The sequence below is a fragment of the Podarcis erhardii genome (genome assembly GCF_964252035.2).
Source record: "Podarcis erhardii genome assembly, chromosome: 11".
Classification (NCBI taxonomy): domain Eukaryota; kingdom Metazoa; phylum Chordata; class Lepidosauria; order Squamata; family Lacertidae; genus Podarcis; species Podarcis erhardii.
The window spans coordinates 815,219-834,460 of NC_138501.1; the positions used below are offsets into that span (position 1 = coordinate 815,219).

At 44.6% G+C, this 19,242-nt stretch overlaps 1 protein-coding gene and 1 long non-coding RNA gene across 2 annotated transcripts; both read left to right on the forward strand.

The window, feature by feature from the left end:
• The first annotated feature begins 5,548 nt into the window (after positions 1–5,548).
• On the forward strand, positions 5,549–18,706 carry ENTREP1 (endosomal transmembrane epsin interactor 1). The gene is given in 6 exon segments (XM_081881093.1): positions 5,549–6,218; positions 6,221–6,327; positions 7,125–7,203; positions 12,240–12,389; positions 16,437–16,726; positions 17,884–18,706. Coding segments are annotated over 6 exon segments (843 nt in total). The 5' UTR covers positions 5,549–6,202; the 3' UTR covers positions 18,085–18,706.
• On the forward strand, positions 8,433–12,145 carry LOC309352553. Its single transcript, XR_014161365.1, has 2 exons — positions 8,433–9,046; positions 9,755–12,145. It is a non-coding gene; the product is annotated as an uncharacterized lncRNA (long non-coding RNA).
• Positions 18,707–19,242: the final 536 nt, after the last annotated feature.

Here is a 19,242-nt window from a genome sequence, read left to right on the forward strand (position 1 = left end):
TAATAATAATAATAATAATAATAATAATAATAATTTTTATTTGTACCCCGCCCTCCCCAGCCAAGGCTGGGCTCAGGGCGGCTAACAAGCAATAATAAAAACAAGTTGAATGAATACAACTTAAAAACAAGATTAAAATACGACATTAAAACATTGAAACATTAAATGCAGCCTCATCACAGGAGGAGAAAGGAAAAAAGAAAGAGGGGGAGGGAATCAAATTGACTCCAAGCCAAAGGCCAGGCGGAACAACTCTGTCTTATAGGCCCTGCGGAAAGAAATCAGATCCTGCAGGGCCCTGGTCTCATAAGACTGAGTGTTCCACCAGGCCGGAGACAATCTGTTCGCAGCCCTTTACAGTATGAGGTGACGGCAGCTGATAGTGTCTTGCAAATGGAAATGGCTTGGACTAATGGAAAGTAAATTGATTGTGCAGGATAAAATACTAATCAAATGCTGGCTATCCCTGCCACCTCCTGTAGTCTGCCTGATCTATACAGAGTCATTACTATGCAGATTCCCTTCGTCAAAATAAAAAATAGAAAGCAAGAAGTGTGAAACAAAACTAAGTGAAGCAGAGCTCATGGAAAGTGTGGACAGAACCAATTCAGAGCTGACTGTTCTGGCTAAGAGCACGGTGTTCCATCCATCGCCCTTCACGCCGGCATCGGAATCATGGCTTCACTTGTGCCTCTACCACCGTTTGCGCCAGCCTCTGAATCATGGGACTCCTACCTCGCTCGGTTCGACTGCTACCTCCAAGCCAACGAGCTGACAGCAGTATCAAAGGAGCAGAAGCGGGGCCTATTCCTCAGCCTCTGTGGGCCTGAGGTGTTTGAGACGGCCCGAGCATTGGTTGCGCCTGAAGCAGTCCAGGCAACACCATGGGTCACGATCCAAGAGAAGCTCCGCAACCACTATGCACCAAAGCCGTCCAAGATTGCTGCCCGCCATGCGTTCTACCACCGGAACCAGGCAGAGGGGGAGTCAATCAACAACTACACCACCGCCCTGTGACAGGCTGCAATGCACTGTGAGTTCCGAGACTTAGACGATGCCCTGATGGATCGAATCGTCTGCGGGGTCCGGGACATCCATCTGCAACGGCGTCTCCTCGCCAAGCCAGACCTCACGCTGCAGAAAGCCATTGAGGAGGCTGTGGCCTCAGAAGCTGCTGAACGCTCCGCCCAGGAGATCCGCAAGTCCAGCAGCCCGCGTCTTGCTAGGGAGCCAGTTCCGGTGCATCATGAAGAGGCCAGCAGTGATGAGGCATCCTCCAGTGAAGACGATGACGTGCACCAGACAAAGCGGGAGCGCAGGAAGTTCCAACAGAAGTCCAAGGGCCAACCGGAATGTGCCGGCTGCGGAGGCAACCATTCCCGTGCCAAGTGTCGATTCAGAGACGCCATCTGTAGGAAGTGTTCCAGAAGGGGCCACATTGCTAAGGTCTGCCGATCGGCTCCGTCTGACACCCCCCCTTCATCGACTCGCAAGTCCAAGTCTTCACTCCAGTCTGCCAAGGACAGTTGTTTCGCTCTCACCAACTGCCGCTGCCCGTCTGGAACCACGATTGGCCAAACTGACTCGCCTACGCGACGCAAGCTGAACGTCACGGTGCTCATTGAAGGAGCTCCATGTGACATGGAGATCGACACCGGGTCTGCCCTGTCCATCGTGTCATGGAGCACCCTCAAAAGACTGGTACCCAGAGTGTCCAAAAGGCAACTCGACTCTCACCACGTACACCTGAGAGACTACCAGGGAAACGACATTCCCGTGGTAGGCGTTGGCCGGTTCCGGATCGCCTTCAAGGATTTTTCGGGCCTGCTCCGGTTGGTGGTGGTCGAAGGTCAGCGGCCAAGCCTCCTAGGGCTAGACTGGTTTGATGCCCTCGGCCTGGAAGTCACCGGCATCAACTGCATCTCTAACGCAGAGACTGAGGGTCTGGTCAAAGACTTTGCCGAGGTTTTTGACGGCACCTTGGGGCAATATACAGGTACGCCCATCTCCTTTAGCCTTGATCCACAAGTCGCCCCCATCAAGCTAAAGCCACGCCGGGTTCCCTTTGCTCTCAAGGCTAAGGTGGATGAACAACTGGACAAACTGATCGCCCAAGGAGTTTTGGAGCCGGTTGACCACGCCAAGTGGGAAACCCCCATCGTCACGCCTGTCAAGCCAGATGGGTCGGTGAGAATCTGCGCTGACTACAAGTGCACGATCAACAAGGCACTTCAGCAGCACGCTTATCCGGTTCCTGTTGTCCAACACCTGCTGCATTCCCTGGGTGAGGGTAAGGTCTTCACTAAGCTGGACCTTGCCCAAGCCTATCAACAACTGCCAGTCGATGATGCCACTGCTGAAGCCCAGACGATCGTCACCCACCGGGGGGCATTCCGTTACCGCCGGTTGCAGTTCGGGGTGAGTGTGGCTCCTGGCATCTTCCAAAGCCTTATGGAGCGTCTCCTGCAAGGGCTTCCGGGCGTGGTACCATATTTTGATGACGTCTTGGTGTCTGCAGACTCACACCAGCAGCTGTTCAAACGCCTCCATGCCGTGCTGACCAGGTTCCAAGAGGCCGGGCTCAAGGTAAAGAGGGAGAAGTGCCAGATCGCCGTTCCACAGGTAGAGTTCCTGGGCTATCTTATCGATGCCTCCGGCCTTCACCCGACCACATTCAAGATCCACGCTATCCAGCAGGCCTCCACCCCAAAGCACAAGACGGAGTTGCAGGCGTTCCTGGGGCTGCTGAACTTTTATAACATGTTCCTGCCCCACAAAGCCACAGTGGCTGAACCTCTTCACCGACTCCTTAGCACTAAGACGCCTTGGGCCTGGGGTCATCGGGAGACGGCGGCCTTCAACGCGGTCAAGGCTCTCCTTTCATCAGACAGTGTGCTGGTACAGTACAGTGAATCCAGGCCACTGGTCCTTGCCTGCGACGCCTCACCTTTTGGCATCGGTGCTGTCCTTAGTCACCGTTTTCCAGACGGAAGAGAAGCACCGCTCGCCTACTTTTCCAGGACGCTATCTCCGACGGAACGGAATTACAGCCAGCTCGACAAGGAGGCACTGGCACTTGTGGCTGGAGTGAAGAGGTTCCATGAATACCTCTATGGCAGGACTTTTGACCTCATCACTGACCACAAGCCACTCCTGGGCCTCCTCGCCGGTGATTGTCCAACTCCACCGGTCCTCTCGACACGCATGCTGCGATGGACTGTTTTCCTGGCTGCCTACCACTACCGGCTCATCCATCGCCCGGGGAAATCGATGGGCCATGCCGACGCCCTCAGCCGTTGCCCTCTTCCAGCATTTGTGGAAGACCCGGCTCCAGCTTCATCGCTCCTTCTGATTGAGGATCTTCCGGCAGCGCCTGTATCGGCTGCCACTGTGGCCTCCGCGTCTGCCCAGGATCGCACCATCAGCCGGGTGCTCAACTGGGTGTGGAGGGGGTGGCCACAAGGGCCTTTTGCATCAGAGTTCCAGCCCTTCGCAACCAGACAACATGAACTCTCAGCTCATCGCGGCTGTCTGCTGTGGGGAGACCGCGTTGTGATTCCCCAGGGACTCCGTCAGCGCGTCCTGAAGGCTCTGCACGTTGGCCACCCGGGAATTGTCAAAATGAAGGCGTTGGCTCGGTGTTACATCTGGTGGCCTAATATGGACGATGCCATCACTGCCTGGGTGTCCGCCTGTCAAGCGTGCCAAGAGTCGAGGCCTGCACCACCGGCAGCTAAGGGACACACCTGGGAGACGCCAAAGACACCCTGGTCGAGGGTGCACATCGATCTGGCTGGCCCCTTTCACAGCCGGACCTTTATGGTAGTGGTGGACGCCTATTCCAAATGGCTGGAGGTCACCCTGATGCCCTCCACCACTACCGAAGCTGTTATCTGGGTGCTGCGAGGCCTGTTTGCAACGCATGGGTGTCCTGATGTCCTTGTCTCTGACAACGGACCGCAGTTCACGTCAGGCACGTTTGAGCGGTATCTTTTGGGACTGGGCATCCGCCATGCCCTAACGGCACCCTTTCATCCATCCAGCAACGGGCAAGCGGAAAGAATGGTGCGCTCGGCAAAAGAGGCACTGGCGCGCCTGGACCGGGGAGACTGGCATGAGCGGGTCGCCGAATACTTGTTCGTGCAACACATCACCCCTCACACAGGGCGGAGTCCTGCTGAACTGCTTATGGGCCTCCGCCTCAGGTCACCGCTCGACCGGCTACACCCGGACTTTGCCGTGGCTGAACCCCCAGGCTGTGCCAACGCGCCACGGTCATTTGTCCCAGGAAACCAGGTCTTTGCCCGGAACTATGTGGGGGACATTCCTTGGGTGCCAGCCACAGTAGTGGGAGTCACTGGACCTCGCTCGTACCAGGTGGCACTCGAAGACGGACGCTTGTGGCGACGGCACATAGACCAGCTTAGGCGCAGGGTTGGGGACTTGGACACTACCGAGGTGCCCCCAACTGCGCTTGCGGCTCCAGAAGAGACACGTACAGATGGCGAGGCCCCACCTACACCTCCCTCACAAACTGCCAGTGTGGAGCCGAACCGAGCCACTTCAGAGGGTCTGCCAGACTTACCACAGACTCAGACCACTCCACTTGCGGAGGCTCCACCCACAGCAGCGGATCCAGGGGAGTTGGTTCCAACGCCACCTAGGGTCGCACCACAGCCTCAGCAAGAACTGTGTGGCCCTCCGGACTTGGCTACCAGTCCCCGGCGGTCTGGCAGAGTTCCCAAGCGCCCAACTTATTTAAAGGACTATGTTGTTGGACAGGTATCACTGTTGGTCTAAGTATGGGAAATGTAACCGATATGCTTTTGTGCCTAATTGAACCATTACGCGTAGTGCTGTATATAAGGAAACCATTACGATTGTAACTAACGCCTTATCTCGGTGGGGAGGGGTGTTATGTAGTGAAGTTTCACCCTGGGCCAGCAGGGGGATACTGTATATAGTTTTCACTCAGGTCTGTAGATAGTTTTCACTCAGGTCCACGTCAGTTATTTTAGGCGGGAACTCTGGGCTGTTGTGGCTACAATGTTGACAACCGGCTGCCTATAAAAGCAGGCCGGCTGAGCTGTTTGCAGTCAGTTCTATTCCAGCTTACGAAATAAAGAGCTACTTGGAGAAATCGCTGTGTCGTCTGCTATGTCAACCCACAACTTAACAGAAAGAGTGGAACTGAAGTGTTCCCCTGTCTTTTCCCTAGTCCCAGATTGGTGCACCTCTCTTCACTCACAGTAAAATAGTAGGATGTTTAGACACATTGGACTCAAGCAGGGTTTTAACCCCTCTGGTTCCCCTAAAAAAATAATCTAAAAAAACTGGAATGGTAATGATTGCTCTTTACTTAAATCCTGTAGGTATCAGTTTCAAATTTTCATATAAAGCCAACATACTAAGTAAAGCATAGCATAATAGACCATTTCATAGAATCATAGAATCATAGAATCATAGAGTTGGAAGAGACCACAAGGGCCATCGAGTCCAACCCCCTGCCAAGCAGGAAACACCATCAGAGTATGGGGAGTTTAAATCTAAAGGCACATTATGTACCAGATAAAAATATGTCTGTTAATTAGGAAATTTGAATGGCTTGGGATTCAGAGTATAAAAGTTTGCTGTCTAAGGGATGAGCGAGAAATTCAATTCACATTTCATGATCATGGCGCTGAATTTTCACACAACCTGATCTAGAATTAGCTGTGAAGGTTTTCTAGAGCTGCAGCCTAAGCATGAAAAAGGAACTGAAGAATGTAAGGAAACATTAATAGCACATAGCAGTGTGAGAGAGGATCCTTCTGGGACACCACAGAGGCCTTTCCTGCCGACCTCTTACCTGGGAGTCAGCTGTGCAGCTGGCTTAAAATATAACAGCATCTCCAGCTGCTTATGCCACTTTCTGTTGCTCATGTGATGGATTTCCAAGATTATGTGTCTAACTCCCAGCATTTATTTAAATCACATATACTTTTATTGGATTTAGTATTTAAATTATTTGGCTTATGTTTTCACAGATAACAGTCTCTGTTTGGGTTATGTTAGAGGCCCTGGGAAGATTCTTGAAAGAGTATCCTACAAATTGCTCTTCCACAAAAGAATGATATCTGCTGTGGTCACTGTATTCTGTGGGACCACTTTCCATAGAAGAGTCGAGGGAACTTTATAGCTGATACAACCTTTTTCTCCTAGGATGCTGGGTTCTGATGTCATCCACTGCCACATATTTATGGAGCCAGAATTAAAGGAGTTGAGGTTTTTTGTCCGCTTGATTCCCCACCTCCTTATGAAGCTGTGGTTGGCCAGAATCATGCGCAGGTACTGTCCATTGGATTCCACCAACTTGATGTGCTTTCACAGCAGGTTATTGAATTTTCATTTTTCTGCTTAGGAATAAGTAGCTAAATACGTTCAGGTTTTAACTGGAAGTTGCTAAATTGGGAATGAAATATATTTAGCTAGTTTGGATTTTATGTCTCTTGAGTATATACTTTTGCTTTTTTTGTAGTGTTGTTTTTTGTAGTATCCTAGTATTAGATTATATGCATCTTGACTATATACTTTTGGTTTTTGTAGTATCCTAGTATTGGATCCAAACATAGTCATGCACTGAGTAGACCCATTTAAACCAGTGGAACTCAACCTCATTGATTTTCAGTGAATCTACTCCATGTATGGTGAGAATCAGAGTCCAGTCCCTAAACCTGAGTGTAATACTAGAAGCTGAAAAGGCATAAATAGTATCTTCAATTTCACTGATAATCTGAATTTTAAAATATATATAACATGTTTTGCTGTTCAAAGCAGGCTTTTAAAATAATAATGAAGTTTTCCCTGAGGAAAACTACTTTCCATTTGCATAACTCATTTTGATAATAATTAGTTTAAAAAACCAAGCATAATATGGTTTGTCTTGCTTTTTGCCCAGCTTCTTATACCCCACCCCCACCTATGGCCCAAGGATTATATGCTTGCTTGCTAGCTCTTTAATATTTATTGGTCTTTGAATGGGAGGATAGGTGTTGGTTTTACCAAGATACTGAAGAGCTCTTGAATTGTCCTTTCTATGAATTCCCTATTAATATTTATGTGGATAATGTTAATTTTTTATTTAGGGAAACACATTTCAAATTTCAGATGCTTCAGAAGCAGTGATTGGCTCACCAGGACAGAATGAGGCACAAGTATCTCCAGGTAAAGATGTAGGCTTGATTTTAAGTACTTGAAAAAAAGGCCTTTGGAAGTGTTGTGGTGGAGCTGATGCTGAATGAATAAGCAGCCAGCGGATGCACCCCTGTAACAAATGTTTCCTACTATTGTTTTCAACAGTGCAGCATCTAACATGGGATTTCATTAGAACAATTGACCACAGTTAAGAATATTAAAGGTGATGCACCTGCAAAACGTGTTCCTAGAACCCCACATCAGGAATAAGGGGTGACTAACCATTTTTATCTAAATTATGGGAGAAAGCACCCTCTGCTTTTGAGCTTCCAACAGATTCATAGAAGATTCAGCAGATTGTTCAACAGTACTTTATAATTTTTAAAAAATTACAGTGTAGCTTCAGATAAGAGCAAACAAAAAAACAGTATGCAGTTCTACCAAGGTTGGTCTGTGAAAAAAGTTTTAAATAGGTTTTGAATAAATGCATTGGTTTATTTAAACTTTTTTGCAGAAATATTATATTCTATCAGGGAAATGTTGAATTCAGGAACCCTGATAGAATAAAGTTTATGGCTTTGTATCACTAGATGGATGAGGACAAACAGATTCAAGCTGACTTATGGTAGATTTCTGTTAATATAATGCTTTTAAAAATGTTGGTGGCAAAGAACGGTATTGGTTGTCTAACTGCAGAGCAGCTGGATGATGCTAACTTTGTGCATCTCTGGCAGAAATCCTGAAACATGGCTTTTTCATGGGAGGAGCCATCACAGTTCCTGTGCTAGCCAACTAGCTCTTGACCCCTGAACAAGACTTTGTCTGCCACTCATCCCATCTTTGCAGTTCTCCTAGAATCATAGAATCATAGAATCATAGAGTTGGAAGAGACCACAAGGGCCATCGAGTCCAACCCCCTGCCAAGCAGGAAACACCATCAGAGCACTCCTGACATATGGTTGTCAAGCCTCTGCTTAAAGACCTCCAAAGAAGGAGACTCCACCACACTCCTTGGCAGCAAATTCCACTGTTGAACAGCTCTTACTGTCAGGAAGTTCTTCCTAATGTTTAGGTGGAATCTTCTTTCTTGTAGTTTGGAACCATTGCTCCGTGTCCGCTTCTCTGGAGCAGCAGAAAACAACCTTTCTCCCTCCTCTATGTGACATCCTTTTATATATCTGAACATGGCTATCATATCACCCCTTAACCTCCTCTTCTCCAGGCTAAACATGCCCAGCTCCCTTAGCCGTTCTTCCTGTTGATTTGTCCTTTGCAGGCAGAAGCTAAAGAGGTTAGCAGATGGTTTTAGCAATTCAAGCTGATCTTGAATTGAATTGAGTTGAGTCTGTGGTTCAGCAAGCTTTTGTCTACACCCAGATGAGCAGGGTAGAAATAAAATTATCATCATCTAACTTATTTTCATTTCACTAGGAACTGGGCCAAGATGATCACACATGTACCCAAAACATTTCTTTCCAAAGCTAATTATATCATTTATTTATTTATTTATTTGAATATTTTATTAGTTGAATATAAGAACAACATATAATCAAATACAAGCAATCAAATACAGTTTTCCCCTAACCCCCCCCCCAAAAAACAGCCCCAACTATGTCCAGGTAATTACATTAGTAATATAATGAAATAAAAAATTATTTCTACAGTTGCTGGTTTAAAAAATATCATTCCATGTGTCTTAGGTGGTTTAAATGCATGTTCTTTCTTTGATGCATATGTAATAAAGGAGGACCATGTTATGTAAAAGTTATGTAGTTTCTCACGTTTTCTTTCACATACCCTTTCTGTTAACTTTTTCATCAAAATTAATTCCCAGACATAAGCATACCAAACTTCATATAGGTTCACGTTTAATGTCATAGAATCATAGAATCATAGAATCATAGAGTTGGAAGAGACCACAAGGGCCATCGAGTCCAACCCCCTGCCAAGCAGGAAACACCATCAGAGCACTCCTGACATATGGTTGTCAAGCCTCTGCTTAAAGACCTCCAAAGAAGGAGACTCCACCACACTCCTTGGCAGCAAATTCCACTGTTGAACAGCTCTTACTGTCAGGAAGTTCTTCCTAATGCTTAGGTGGAATCTTCTTTCTTGTAGTTTGGAACCATTGCTCCGTGTCTGCTTCTCTGGAGCAGCAGAAAACAACCTTTCTCCCTCCTCTATGTGACATCCTTTTATATATTTGAACATGGCTATCATATCACCCCTTAACCTCCTCTTCTCCAGGCTAAACATGCCCAGCTCCCTTAGCCGTTCCTCATAAGGCATCGTTTCCAGGCCTTTGACCATTTTGGTTGCCCTCCTCTGGACACGTTCCAGTTTGTCAGTGTCCTTCTTGAACTGTGGTGCCCAGAACTGGACACAGTACTCCAGGGGAGGTCTGACCAGAGCAGAATACAGTGGCACTATTACTTCCCTTGATCTAGATGCAATACTCCTATTGATGCAGCCCAGAATTGCATTGGCTTTTTTAGCTGCCGCGTCACACTGTTGGCTCATGTCAAGTTTGTGGTCAACCAAGACTCCTAGATCCTTTTCACATGTACTGCTCTCAAGCCAGGTCCTCCAGTGTCTAGCAACAGCAAGACGTGCTGCAGTTATAAGATGCACAATTAAGTCTTTGTCTCTAAGATTTTGTGCTTCATCTGCAAATATAGAAAGCAATGCTATTTTGGGATCTAAATTGATCGATTAAGATGTAATTTGTTCCATTTCCTGAAATATTTTTAACCAGAAGTTTTTAATCAATGGGCATTTCCACTACACGTGTATAAATGTTCCTTCATTCCCACAATTTCTCCAACATTGCAGAGAAATATTTTTGTCCATTTTGCTCAGCAATGTGGAATGCAAGTACCATCTGTGGGTTAGCTTTAAGGTGTTTTCTCTTATTCAGGCAGAAATAGCTCGAAAGGGGGCTTTTTGCCACATTCCTTCCCACAATCTATCATCAATCCCTTCTCCTAAGTCTCTTTCCCATCTAGTCTTCAACATGGAGGGCTTTGAGGTTGAAAAATTTACAATCACTTTATAGATTAAAGCAATTAGACCATTACCTCTAGGGTCTCTGGTATATAAAATATTTTCAAATGTAGTTAGTGACTTCGTCCCTTGTTTGCAGATTTCTGTGCTACTTATAAAATGGATGACCATCCAATTATGGGGAAAGTTTTGAACCATTTCTTGTAGTATTAATCCAGACAATGGGGTGTTTTCTTTGTAAAAGTCTTTAAGCCAAGACAGGCCCACATTTCCTCATTTTTCAAAGGGGAATGTTCTGTCTCTATTATAGAAAGTAGGGTGAAATGCCAATGGTATTACAGGAGAAGGCTGAGAGGTCATCCATGGGAACCATTTCTTCCAAAATTTTAGATTAGATAAAAAAGGGGGTTTTCTATTTCAATTTAAAAAATTATTAATTTGCCAAAATGGGACCCCTCTTATTGAATTCTGTTCTTTTGGGTTTTCCATATTTAGCCAAGCTATTTGTTGTGATCCTTGAATTACCAGGAAAATGCTATGTAGATGGGCAGCTGCATACATGATATTAGGTACTGCCACCTCCTTTGCCTGGTTTATATAATGCTTTATATGGTAACCTTGGCCTTTTATTCTGGTGTATAAATTTTAGAAGCATGTTTTGCCAATTTTGTAATTTTTTGTCTTCTATGGTTATTGGTAAGAATCTGAAGAGGCACCATTATTTTTATAGTGGCGATTTGGCCCAACCATGACAGCGAACCCTTGCCCCAAGTTTTCAATTTTTGTCTAATCTCTTGGATCACTGGACCAAAATTAAGCTTTTCCAAATTTTGAAGGACTCAACCGATTCCAAGTCTTTATTTGGTTTTGGTAGCACTATAATGTGTGTGCTTTTCCAAGTTCCATGTATCAGGCCATGATCCTTTATATCTGTAAATATTTCAGCAAGAATGGGGCCTTATATCATTTTTGTATTACAGTTGAACCTTGGTTTTTGAGCTTCTCAGAAGCTGAACAATTCGGAACCTGAAAGACGAAAACCCAGAAGTAATTGCTTCCGTTTTTGAATGTGCCTCGGAGGTTGAACAGCTTCCGAGGCGTGTTTCTCCACTTTTTCAATGCATTTTGCCAACCGCCCTTTGATCCTCAGTTTTTGAAAGTTTCACAAGTCAAAGAGTCTTCTGGAACAGATTACATTTGAAAACCAAGGTTCCACTGTATTACTGAAGGAATGAACTTGGCCTTTTCTTTTTGTCCACAATGTTTGCTTCTTTGTGTTTGACGGATTTGAGATGGTACTCCTAATTTTTAATTGTTTTTATTTTGTCTTTCTGAATTAACTCCTTTTTCTATGGACCCAGCTGTTCAACTTGGGTGATGTCAGATTCAGACATCCCAGATTAAGTGAGCCTTTGTGCACAGGATTGAGATGTAGCCCTGTGTTACCTGGCAGGTCATTCAGCCTATAGAAGTCTCCTGTGGTCTACTCAGAGCATGTGGAGGGTCCATCCCAAGAAACCTGCAATGGTAGGAGGATGTTTGCTGTTGGATGGGGGGGGGGTAGAGGGTGAGGATAGGAAACCAGCTCACCATGATAAGAGTGTATCTAGTAGGGCTTTGGAAGCCTTTTGTTCTGTAGATGTGAACGTTGTCACCTATGGTACCAGCTGCTTCATGAAATGACTGAATAATGCCCTAACATTTCTAAGATGTTTTGCTTAAACTTTGGTTCCTTGAGTAATGTGAACATCATTTTGCCAGATGTGACACACACACACAGTAAAAATGTTTTTGGATGTTGCTCTAGAATGCCCTGTTGGTGCTACCTTTGACAAGGAGTATTTTTTCTCTTTTACAAATAACTTAGTGTGAGTAATACATAGTTTTTAAAAAATAATAATTGCTTGGGAGCCAATATTTGATTTAGAAATAGTCATAGAAATCTGTTTGAAATAAATATTAATACATGTCCCGAAGATCTTTTTTTCTACACACTTCATTACATGCAAGCGTATTCTAACTGATTTTCTTTTCCCTTCTGAGTTGTTACTTTGTTTTTGCAGTAGGTGGTGATGAACGTAATTCTATAACTAGAGAGACCACCTTGCATCCGGATGCCAGTTTGGTCCCTGCAGGAACCTCCAAGACAGTCCTCAAGCCTCTCAGGAAACAATCAAAAAGTGATCCTGTGCTGCATGGATTTCCACCAAGAGGTGACTGGGGTTTTCCCCTAAGGAAATTTACTATAGCTTTCAGTTGTGGACCCACTCACTTTTATTTTCAGCCAGTGGACGGGAGTGAAGACCTAGACTCTGACCTTGTTTTTGCCCAATTGGGCAGTTCAAATTTTGGTGTTAGCAGGTTATCCTGCCATCCACAGTGGCAAAGGAGGTCCCAGTTGCCAGTCATGAAAAATAGGCTTTTTGTCCCCCTGGTGGAAGAGGGGAAGCCGTGCTAGGCCGCAACTGCTGCCCACCCAAGAGCCAGGTAAGCAGCCATTTCAGGCTGCAAAATAAAAGAGGTCTGCAGTGGTACCTTAGCTTACATACGCTTCAGGTTACATATGCTTCAGGTTACACACTCCGCTAACCCAGAAATAGTGCTTCAGGTTAAGAACTTTGCTTCAGGATGAGAACAGAAATCATGCTCCGGCAGCGCGACAGCAGCAGGAGGCCCCATTAGCTAAAGTGGTGCTTCAGGTTAAGAACAGTTTCAGGTTAAGAACAGACCTCCGGAACGAATTAAGTACTTAACCCAAGGTACCACTGTATTAGCATTTAAGACTTTTTGATCTGTAATTGGACTGATGCCTTGGAGGAGCAAGTTAACTAATGTAAAAATTGTGTGTCTGTCTGCCTGTCTGTCTTGTTAGTGTGTATTCCTTAGTAGTTTCTTAATCCTAGCAACAATTTTGTAAAATACATCTTCAGGGATGTCATTTTGCATACTACTACAAATAGTAGATGAAGTGTTAGGCCTGTATTTGCACTTTACCATTCAGATAGTGTAGTTTTCTGTGTCTGACACAGCTGTTTGCTAAATTTGTTTAGTCCAAAAATGGGGTTCATCTTATACATAGATGGTGAATGCACAGGGCTTGGGCCCTGGTGCAGCTGCCCGGCTTCTGATTCTTGAAATATGGCAATCCTAACTTGGGCCAACTGCTGCAAAAAAGAAAAAAAAAAGCTCAGGAACTTAAGGCAACTTCCCTCAAAAAACAACTTGGGGTGACCTCCCCCCAAAAAGCTCACAGTTGTTCTGTTTGATGTTTAAAATACTGATTTCTTAATTTTGGGTTCAAAAAAATAGGGGTCGCCTTATAGTAGTACTATCACAAACAGTTTTACCATCTTATTTTCTGGTTATGAGTTCATAGAATCATAGAATCATAGAATCACAGAGTTGGAAGAGACCACAAGGGCCATCGAGAGCACTCCTGACATATGGTTGTCAAGCCTCTGCTTAAAGACCTCCAAAGAAGGAGACTCCACCACACTCCTTGGCAGCAAATTCCACTGTCAAACAGCTCTTACTGTCAGGAAGTTCTTCCTAATGTTTAGGTGGAATCTTCCTTCTTGTAGTTTGGAACCATTGCTCCGTGTCCGCTTCTCTGGAGCAGCAGAAAACAACCTTTCTCCCTCCTCTATGTGACATCCTTTTATATATTTGAACATGGCTATCATATCACCCCTTAACCTCCTCTTCTCCAGGCTAAACATGCCCAGCTCCCTTAGCCGTTCCTCATAAGGCATCGTTTCCAGGCCTTTGACCATTTTGGTTGCCCTCCTCTGGATACGTTCCAGTTTGTCAGTGTCCTTCTTGAACTGTGGTGCCCAGAACTGGACACAGTACTCCAGGTGAGGTCTGACCAGAGCAGAATACAGTGGCACTATTACTTCCCTTGATCTAGATGCTATACTCCTATTGATGCAGCCCAGAATTGCATTGGCTTTTTTAGCTGCCGCGTCACACTGTTGGCTCATGTCAAGTTTGTGGTCAACCAAGACTCCTAGATCCTTTTCACATGTACTGATCTCAAGCCAGGTGTCACCCATCTTGTATTTGTGCCTCTCATTTTTTTTGCCCAAGTGCAATACTTTACATTTCTCCCTGTTAAAATTCATCTTGTTTGTTTTGGCCCAGTTCTCTAATCTGTCAAGGTCGTTTGGAAGTGTGATCCTGTCCTCTGGGGTGTTAGCCACCCCTCCCAGTTCGGTGTCATCTGCAAATTTGATCAGGATGCCCTTGAGTCCATCATCCAAGTCGTTGATAAAGATGTTGAATAAGACCGGGCCCAAGACAGAACCCTGTGGCACCCCACTAGTCACTCTTCTCCAGGATGAAGAGGAACCATTGATGAGCACCCTTTGGGTTCGGTCAGTCAGCCAGTTACAAATCCACTGAGTGGTAGCATAGTCAAGTCCGCATTTTACCAGCTTCTTTACAAGAATATAATGGGGCACCTTGTCAAATGCCTTGCTGAAATCAACGTAGGCTACATCCACTGCATTCCCTTCATCTACCAGGCTTGTCATTCTGTCAAAAAAACGAGATCAGGTTAGTCTGACATGACTTATTTTTCAGAAATCCATGCTGACTATTGGTGATCACAGTATTCCTTTCTAGGTGCTCACAGACTGTTTGCTTAATGATCTGCTCCAGAATCTTCCCTGGTATTGATGTCAGACTGACTGGGCGGTAATTATTTGGGTCCTCTCTTTTCCCCTTTTTGAAAATAGAGACAACATTTGCCCTCCTCCAGTCTGCTGGACTTCGCCTGTTCTCCAGGAATTCTCAAAGATGACTGCCAGTGGTTCTGAGATCACATCTGCCAGTTCTTTTAATACTCTTGGATGCAGTTCATCTGGCCCTGGAGACTTGAATACATCTAAACTAGCCAAGTATTCTTGTACTATCTCCTTAGTTATTCTGGGCTGTGTTTCCTCTGCTGAATCATTTGCTCCAAATTCTTCAGGTCGGGCATTGTTTTCTTTATTGGAGAAGACTGAGGCAAAGAAGGCATTGAGGAGTTCAGCCCTTTCTGTGTCCCCTGTTTGCATTTCACCATCTTCTCCTCTGAGTGACCCCACTGTTTCTTTGTTCTTCCTTTTGCTACGAACATACCCATAAAAGCCTTTTTTGTTGCTTTTAACCTCTCTAGCAAGCCTGAGTTCATTCTCTGCTTTAGCTTTTCTGACTTGGTGTCTACACGTGCTGGCTATTTGTTTGAATTCCTCTTTGGTGGTTTCCCCCCTTTTCCATTTTTTGTACACATCCTTTTTTAATCTTAACTCAGTTAAAAGTTTTTTAGATAGCCACCCTGGCTTCTTTAGGCACCTTCCATGTTTCCGTCTCATTGGTATTGCCTGAAGTTGTGCTTTTACTATCTCCCTCTTAACAAACTCCCAGCCATCATGAACTCCCTTTCCTTTTAGTATTACTGTCTATGGGATCTCACCCAGCACTTCCCTAAGTTTTATGAAGTCGGCTTTCTTAAAGTCAAGAAATTGAGTCCTAGTATGCTTGGCTGCTCCTTTCCGCTGTATAGTAAACTTCAGAAGAGCATGATCACTCGCGCCTAATGATCCTTCCACTTCTACCCCACTAACCAGGTCATCAACATTGGTTAGGACCAGATCTAAAATGGCTGTTCCTCTTGTTGCTTCTCCCACTTTCTGGACAACGAAGTCCAGTTGCCGGTCTAGTGGCAGAGTTAAAGCCCATCCAATGAATTTTTGGCAAATACAGGATTTGAACTGAAGTCTTTTGAGGCCAAAGCCAGATCAAGTTTCTGGAACAGAGCTAGAAAATACTAATAACTTCTTAAGCATCTGTTCCAGTCTGTTGTATGCCTATTCTATACAATACTAATATTTAGAATTATTTGAAGCCACCATTAAATTTCACGCCAACTAAGTTTTCTGCATCTAGTAAGCAGTCCAGACTGCTATCATGCAATCAAAGGCAATATTGTGCAAGTTGCAAGTAGTATGGTTGAGTGTGGATGACCATAGTAAGTCATAATAAAAACATATACTTCTCTGAAATATATATATCCTTAATACTGATTGACTCTACACTTTTGTAAGACCTATGATTATCAGGTTCCCTTTTTTATAGCTAAAGACAGCTGATCTGCCTTATTCTTTTGGGAGGTAGGAGGGTTTGTCAAACATCCCATGCTCTGCTGTGCACAATTCGAAGTGCTGGATGCAAGCCTATGTATATGCTACCCAGAAGCATTTCCTTTTTCTTTTCAGGTCCAGTGCTGAGTTGTGAAGCTGCTACCCAAACAGAATTAAAACCAGAACTAGCTACTGTCACTTTGCGAAAGAGTCTGAGAGCAAAGGCCTTGCGCTCACGGCCTCGGTCTTTGATAGACTACAAATCCTACATGGATACTAAACTGCTCGTGGCAAGGTTTCTAGAGCAGTCGTCCTGCACCATGACCCCTGACATACATGAACTAGTGGAAGACATAAAATGTGTTTTAAAATCAGATGAGGAGCACATGGAGGAAGCCATCCACAGTGCCAGCTTCCTTGAGCAGGTAATTGATTATTGCAGCTGAACTTCACTGCAATTGACATATCTGGCTTTCAGGATGCAGATTCATTTTGTAGCTGCAGTTTTGGAAGTCTTGCTGGCCTGTGTCAACTTGGTTTTTGAAAGGAAAAATAATAGTTCAGTCAGAATCAAACAGTTTAGGATTCTTTTTATGCTAGGTACTGAATGTGGTGATGGAAAAATCTAGTCACAATTCTCTTCACATTTCTCCAAGCCTGGAGCTAGTGATAATAAGTGGTGAATCTGTGTCAATATTTTTTATTTATTAACTTTTCACTTCTGAATTTATAAAACTTATAAAATTCATCCCTATGGCAGCGTGAAACAGCAAGAAGGATAAACATATGCTAACTTCATGTGGAGGTAGAGATCATGTTAATGCAGGAAAAAAACTCATTATATACTGATGTAGTACTACTGACAAGTATGGAATAATATTTTACTTACTTGGAAAATAACCAAAAGGACTATGATACTTGTGAATGAAGCCTCCAAAATCATTTAGCAAAACATAAAAATATGGACCAGCCCCTTCGATTATCTGCAGCCCTTTAAAGTCTGGATCTGGGAGGTGGATAAGTCTTAGATACACAAATAACACCACAAACAGGGGAAGAAGAGTATGTGCTGGGGGAATGGATCGTCTCTTAATATATCTGCTTTGGTTTGCTAGGTTACTATCAAATACGAGATTATTTCCTGCTTGTCCAATTCCATACTGAACTAGGAAAGGAGTGGAAATGGCTCAAGTTTTGAAACCAGCCTGTTTGCCATAGGCCTCTTGTTGCTTTTATCCTAAAAAAAAATAAAATCTTTTTAAAAAGCAAAGTGGATGCAACTCATTTGTCTGGATTACTGAATAGTTTTGCTATCGTTAGGAGTAAGTGCTATAGACCCATCAATAAAAGACTAAATTAGAGTCTTTTTAGGTAGCATTCCAAATAAATAAAGTTATGTACATGCTCAAATTCACATGTGACTTGACTCTTTTTCAACGTACTGAATGGCCCATTTTAGTGTTTTAAGATTGTTGGGATTTTCATAATGAGAAGTAACTGTTTTCCTCCCTTGATATAAAAATGTGAATGGAAGGTGTTATAAGGTAAACAAAACTGTACTTCCCCCCCCTTTTTTGTGAAGGTAATGATCCCTGCGTGTTCATCTATATCAAAGGCATATACGCTGCCTTTTAGAAGGCACCCGGGACTCCTGCACTTGGAGAGCTGTGGGGATGTGAGTACTTTTACTACAGCAGAAACCCGGCGGCTGGAGAGAACACAGAGGTCAGAGCCTGAACGGCCACATAGTCTCATTGGAGTTGTATGCGAAACAGTGCTCTGAGTGCTCTGAGTACTTTTATCAGATGCAATGAACAGACCAGAAAACCACTCTGTGAAAAAACAAGTTAATCTGTATTTCATACTTATTGCTGCTTTTGGAAACAATACTTGAGGACACTGTTGGAAGAGGTTACTTCTAGGAAAACCTCAGAATGTTCCAATTTGAAGCTGTCTTTAAATCAAGTATATTCAGGTGCAATTTGTATATATGAGAAACAGTTTTATTGGGTGTTGGGAAGAAATAAGAGCATGTGTTCGAAGATGTTTGGAAGCAACTGATTCATTCTACTTAAACTTCTGTAGATGGGCTTTATGCCTCCAGTAGCTGTGGTTTCACTTGCGATCTGCAGTTAATTGCTTGTGTTTTGTCTCCAAGGAAATATGTGATAGAGGTAGCCATTGGAATTGATGTCAAACTAAAAGTGTTCTCTCTCCTCCACCCTTCTCTGGAGATCAATTGGTGCTATACACCCATTAGCAGATGAATCACACCCTCAGTCACAACTATTCAGATGGATAAATATGTAATGGAAAACACCAATGTTGTCCACATGTACTGTGTTAAGAGTAAAAACAAAATTAATATAAAGAGTTTACAATGGGCCTCTCAGCCATTGAATGAACCTGGCTTTAATTTTTTGAACATGATACCTGAAAGTGTTAAGGAGATAAGGAGAGCCCTCAGGAGAGCGTACATTGCTGTCCCATTCAGGAAAAAGGCTAAGGTGAAAGTACAAGCCACTCTAGCAAGGAAGGACTGCATCTCTGAGTGTTTTCACTACCCTTGGTTGAACAATATACCGTATTTTTCGCTCTACAGGACGCACTTTTCCCCCTCCAAAAAATGAAGGGGGAAAGTGTGTGCGTCCTATGGAGCAAATGCAGGCTTTCGCTGAAGCCTGGAGAGCGAGAGGGGTCGGTGCGCACCGACCCCTCTCGCGTTCCAGGCTTCAGGAAGCTATCCGCAGGCTTGCAGACAGCTGCCTGCAGCCCGAAGCCCGGGGAGCACGGCCCTGTGCACCCTGGGCTTCGGGCAGCTCTCTGCAAGCCTGTAGAGCCCAGCGGGAGATCCCGCCAGGCTCCGCAGGCTTGCGGATAGCAGGCAGCAGCCCGAATCCCTGGGAGCGCAGCGCTGCGCACCCTGGGCTTTGGGCAGCTA